The sequence below is a fragment of the Brassica rapa genome, chromosome A07 (genome assembly GCF_000309985.2).
Source record: "Brassica rapa cultivar Chiifu-401-42 chromosome A07, CAAS_Brap_v3.01, whole genome shotgun sequence".
In the NCBI taxonomy this organism is placed as follows: domain Eukaryota; kingdom Viridiplantae; phylum Streptophyta; class Magnoliopsida; order Brassicales; family Brassicaceae; genus Brassica; species Brassica rapa.
Genome location: NC_024801.2, coordinates 6,133,359 through 6,139,320, shown reverse-complemented (window position 1 = coordinate 6,139,320; position 5,962 = coordinate 6,133,359). Strand labels below are relative to the sequence as shown.

The 5,962-nt window shown below is 46.2% G+C and overlaps 1 protein-coding gene and 1 non-coding gene across 2 annotated transcripts; one reads left to right on the top strand and one right to left on the bottom strand.

Annotated features, from left to right (window-relative positions):
* On the bottom strand, positions 1-106 carry LOC117126943. Its single transcript, XR_004449704.1, has one exon. It is a non-coding gene; the product is annotated as a small nucleolar RNA R71 (small nucleolar RNA).
* A 606-nt stretch (positions 107-712) lies between these two features.
* On the top strand, positions 713-1,399 carry LOC117126803. Its single transcript, XM_033275917.1, has one exon. It carries the CDS (start codon positions 713-715, stop codon positions 1,397-1,399), a length of 687 nt encoding a protein of 228 aa, XP_033131808.1.
* The last annotated feature ends 4,563 nt before the right edge of the window (positions 1,400-5,962 follow it).

Here is a 5,962-nt window from a genome sequence, read left to right as displayed (position 1 = left end):
GCTCTAAGGCATAGAATCTCCAATTTCAAGCAGAAATCTGATAAACCTTTCATGAAGCTTGGGAAAGGTACAAGGAGTACCAGAGAGAGTGCCCACACTATGGGTCTGATGATGATTACATATTGGAGGTGTTCTATGATGGAGTGAGCTATGTGTTCCGAAACACCCTTGATTCTTCTAGTAACGGAGACCTCATGACTCAAACCACACCTAGTGCGTTCGCGTTGATTGAGAACATGGCTTCAAGTTCACTCAACAAGAACAAGGAGCACGATCGCTCCAAAAGTGTGAACAATATAGATGATCTTGCGGCGAAGGTGGACCAACTGCTTAAGGGAAACCAGAGCCAAGTTTTCATAATGGAAGAAGCAACTCCTAAGAAGAGTGCAGGCGACAAGGCGTTTGAAGCTGAACAAGCAGGAGAAGATCAGCAGGAAGTGAGCTACGTAAATGGGCAAGGGTGGCAGCTAAAGAACTACCACCCAAACCCTAACGTAAGGAACAATCCACAACTTTTCTGGCCTAAGCAGGAGAAACCGGTTGATCCGGCACAGAGCAGTCAAGGTCAGTATGCGGGGTATCAAAAGAACTACCAACCCCGAACCTATTTTCTAAGCCAACCATAGAACAATCAACCTCAGATGCAGAAGCACCAGAACACTCAGCCTGCTACTTCCGCCTCTGTCGCGGTTCCGCAAGATGAAACAAAACTATGTTGCAGCAGCTACACCAAGGACAACAGCTCCAAGGGAAAGCTCTAAACCAGGTTACTACCGAGATTAATACCAAAATGAACCATATGTTTGGAGATTTGAGCACCAAGTATGATAATGTCGCGAGCCATATGAGACACATGGACATTCAGATAGCTCAGACTGTTGAGAGTGTCAAGAGGCAGCAAGGTACTCTACCTGGTAAAACAGACAAAAATCCTAAGGAGTGCAATGCAGTTCAGCTAAGGAGCGGGAAGCAACTTTCCAAGCCGGAGAAGAGGAGGTTCACCACGGCTGAGAAAGGGAAGCAGAAAGAGTCGGAACAACTACCAGCCGATACCCTGGCAGTAGAGGGGAATACAGAACCAGCAGTTGAAACAAGTTCACCAGGGCCAGAACAACCAGCTGAAGCTGTTCGCCCAATCCCAGAGGTTGTTCCTCCTCGCGAATACATTCCTAAAGTCCCTTACCCTGTTCCAGCAAAGGGTACTCGTAAGGACATAGAGGAGATGAAGTGCAGGAAGATGCTGGAGGATCTAATCGTCCGACTCCCCCTGATGGATGTGATCCAAATGATGCCCTCCATGCGCAGCTTTATGAAAGGATTGATCTCAGGAAAAATATCAGAGGAGAGCGAATTCATGACAGTTTCTAAGGAGTGCAGTGCAGTGCTTCATAACAGATAGATAAAGAAGCGAGGAGACCCCAGCAAGTTCGTCATCCCTATCCAGATTGGGAAAACAGTTTTTGCATGCTCCTTGGTTGATCTTGGATCCAGCGTGAACCAACTAAGATGTCCTTGGTGTTCTACCTGGTAAAACAGACAAAAATCCTAAGGAGTGCAATGCAATTCTACTCTGTAGAACTGCATGCCCTACTCTGTAGCTCGACGTCTAGGATACACGCATTTCAAACCAACTAAGATGTCCTTGGTGTTCGCAGATAGATCAGTCAAATCTCCGGTCGGTATTCTAGAGGATCTCCAAGTAAAAGTTGGAAACACCTCTGTTCCAGCAGACTTCGTTGTTCTGGAGCTGGAAGAAGAGTCTAAAGATCCTCTCATCTTGGGAAGACCATTCTTATGTATTGTTGGAGCCATCATTGATGTGCGACAGGGGAAGATTGATCTGAATCTTGGGGACATAGTTATGCAATTCGAGATAGATGAGTTGCTAAAGAAGCCGATGTTGGATGGGCAGACCTTTGAGGTTGATGAAGGGATTAATCCGCTCCAACCTCGCGAAGGAATGATCGAGGAGATTCTTACCGAAGACCCACTGGAGCTTGCATTAGTAAGAGCTGAGGCCGAGCAGAGTGTCGTAAACATTGATGCACATGGGTATGCCAAGATGCTTGACTCCACAAGGAGTATGGGAAGAATGGTAGCGAGTCTAAGCTGGGGGAGGAGAGCAACAGGGACGACACCACCCCAGCTGGAGCGACCCCTACACCAAACTCGCCTGTTCTGTCGAACCAACCAAAGGACCCCTGGAGCGAGCTTAAAGCTCCCAAGGTTGAGCTAAAACCCCTTCCTAAGGGGCTCAGGTACGCTTTCTTAGGTCCAAATTCCACCTATCCTGTCATTGTGAATGCTGAACTAAATAATGTGGAAACTGCATTGCTTTTGTGTGAGCTTAGGAAATAACGTAAGGCATTAGGATATTCACTAGCTGACATACCTGGCATTTCACCTGATTTATGCATGCATAGAATACAACTAGAAGATGAATCAATGACTTCTGTCGAACATCAGAGGAGGTTAAACCCGAATCTAAAAGATGTTGCTAAGAAAGAGATTATGAAACTTCTTGAAGCAGGTGTGATCTATGCCATATCTCATAGTAAATGGGTTAGCCCTCTTCATGTAGTACCTAAGAAAGGTGGGATCACTGTTATCACGAATGAAAAGAATGAATTGATCCCTACTAGGATAGTGACATGACATCGCATGTGCATTGATTTCAGGAAACTAAATGCAGCAACTAGAAAGGATCACTTTCCACTCCCTTTTATTGATCAAATGCTTGAGAGATTGGCTAACCACCAATATTATTGCTTTTTAGATGGTTATTCAGGTTTCTTACAGATCCCTATCCATCTAGATGATCAGGAAAAGACGACGTTCACGTGCCCCTACGGAACGTATGCTTCCAGGAGAATGCCATTCGGCTTGTGCAATGCGCCAGCAACATTTCAGCGCTGCATGATGTCAATCTTTACTGACCTGATTGAAGACATTATGGAAGTTTTTATGGATGATTTCAGTGTCTATGGAAGCTCCTTTAGTGTCTGTTTGTCAAAATTGTGCAGAGTACTAAAAAGGTGTGAGGAGAAACATCTGGTGCTCAATTGGGAGAAGTGCCACTTCATGGTCACAGATGGGATTGTTCTGGGGCACAAGATCTCCGAGAAAGGCATTGAGGTGGATAAGGCAAAGATCTAGGTGATGAGGAGTTTGCAACCACCAACAAATGTGAAAGCCATCAGGAGTTTCATGGGTCACGCTGGGTTTTACAGACATTTTATCCAGGATTTCTCAAGGATAGCGAGACCACTCACCAGACTGCTCTGCAAGGAGATCAAGTTCGATTTCGACAGTGAGTGTCTAGCTGCGTTCCACACCATCAAAGGAGCTCTAGTCAGCGCACCTGTTGTGCAACCGCCAGACTGGGATCTCCTCTTTGAAATCATGACTGATGCAAGCGACTTTGCAGTTTGAGCAGTACTTGGGCAGCGCAAGGATAAGAAACTTCATGTGATCTATTACGCAAGCAAAACTATGGATGAAGCTCAGTGCAGATACGCTACGACAGAGAAAGAACTTCTGGCTATTGTTTTTGCATTCGAGAAGTTCAGATCCTACCTGGTGGGATCTAAGGTGATTGTGCACACAGACCATGCTGCTCTTAAGTATCTGCTCACAAAGAAAGATGCGAAACCGAGGTTGTTAAGGTGGATTCTTCTCCTCCAAGAATTCGATCTTGAGATAAAGGATAAGAGAGGAGTCTCCCAAGGCTGGCATTCTTCAACAATCGCTTAGACAAAATCACGGCGAGAATGGGGTTGCAGACCACCTGTCCAGAAGGAATATTGAGGACGACACAACTCTTGATGAAGAACACCCAGTGGAACACATCAACGTGGTTGGTCTGCGTTTCGCGGAACAACCTCTGGGAATCACATCAGACTGTTCCAGCATCGCAGAACAACCTCTGGGAAGGAGACCCGATTGTTCTCACATCGCGGAATATCCGGTCAAAGTGATCCAAAAGCAGTACTCTAACCTCCCGTGGTTTGCTGAAATTGTGAATTTTCTAGCTGCTGAAAAGCAACCTCTTAATTTCACCGGAAACGACAAGAGGAAAATTTTAAGGGAGGCGAGGCATTATGTTTGGGATGAACCGTTCTTGTACAGACATGGAAAGGATGGCTTATTCAGAAGGTGTGTTCCAGAGGCAGATATTCCCGGAATCCTACATCACTGCCATGGTTCATCTTACGCAGGCCACTTCGCTACATTCAGAACGGTTTCCAAAATCCTTCAAGCAGGATTCTGGTGGCCAACAATGTTCAGGGATGCTCACGCCTACATAGCCAGGTGCGATGCATGCCAGCGACTTGAGAAAATCAGCAAGAGGAATGAGATGCCTCAGAATTACATTCTAGAGGTTGAAGTATTCGACGATTGGGGAGTCGATTTCATGGGACCATTTCCTCCGTCCTTCAAGAATGAGTACATCCTCGTCGCCGTAGATTATGTATCTAAGTGGGTAGAAGCGATGGCGAGCCCTATGGGCCTACAGAACAGCCATCATCTTTCCGAGATTTGGAGTGCCTCGGGTGGAAATTAGCGATGGTGGAACACACTGCATCAACAAGGCATTTCAGGGCCTCCTGACGAAGAATGGAGTAAAGCACAAGGTGGCAACCACATATCATCCACAGACGAGTGGACAGGTTAAGGTTTCCAATAGGGAGATCAAAAGCATCCTCCAGAAAACTGTCAACACGTCACGAAAGGACTTGTCACTTAAGCTGGACGATGCACTATGGGCCTACAGAACAGCCAACAAAATGTCGCTAGGGACGACCCCCTATCACCTGGTATATGGTAAGGCATGTCACCTCCCTGTCGAGCTCGAATACAAGGCTGCATGGGCAGTCAAGCTACTGAATTTTGACATCAAGCCAGCAACCGAGAGACGCATGATTCTAATCTTGAGCTGGAGGAGATAAGGCACCTCGCCTATGAAAGATCCAAAATTTACAAGGAGAAGACCAAGGCCTACTATGTCAAGCGAATTATTGCGAGACATTTCGAACCCAACGATAAGGTCTTGCTTTTCAATTCGAGGCTGAGATTGTTCCCAGGCAAGTTAAAGTCTAGGTGGTCGGGGCCCTTCACTGTTAAGGAAGTTCGACCCTACGGAGCCGTTGTGTTACTGGACAGAAAAGGAGACGAGTTCGTAGTGAACGGACAGCGCGTCAGGCATTACCTTGCTGACTCCACCATCGCAGAGGGAGAAGAGTCCTAAGCGATCCCCCATTAGGCTGATCCAAGTCAAGCTAATGACTTTAACCAAGCGCTTGGTGGGAGGCAACCCACTGGTTAGTATGTACATTGATTTCCATAGTTTATTATATTTCTTTTCAGATTTATTTTGTAGGTCAAAAATAAGAAAAAAAAGTTGGACTCTTCAGTCAGAACAACCAAAGAACTGTTCTTCTGGTAGAACAACCCATTGACTATTCCATGTAAGTGTTCCGAACCAAAAAAAAAATAAATAAATAAAAAAATTCGGGGGTAGTTAGGGTTTTTCCTATTTAAGGCTTCACCCTTCCACTTTCCCCTTTCACTGTGCCGCACAGTGACCCTTCCCCCTGCGATTTTTAAGCAACCACAAAATCTTTGATTCTCAACCGTTTTAAGTGGTTTTGGCTTCTCACTCGTTTGGAATTTCGAGTTCTCTCTGTCTTTGCAGTTCACTTCACCAGTTTCTACAGGTACGAGGCTCGACAGTCCCCATCCAAATCGCAAAAACTCGATGGCCAAAACTAAGCAATCCGCCAAGTGAAAGAAAGCTACATGCAACACGCCACCCCCTCAAGCACATCAACAAACCTCTGCGACCTACCCATGGCCCCGGGAACAAGAGGGTGAACCAATTGATCTCGACAGCCCATTGCTCTTGGATTTCAACTGCGAGGGGTGGGATAAGGGGACAGCAGCGCGCTACAACGCCATCCTC

Coding starts and splice junctions, on each gene's coding strand:
- LOC117126803 (XM_033275917.1), top strand. CDS start 713: ATGTTGCAGCAGCTACACCAAGGACAACAGCTCCAAGGGAAAGCTCTA.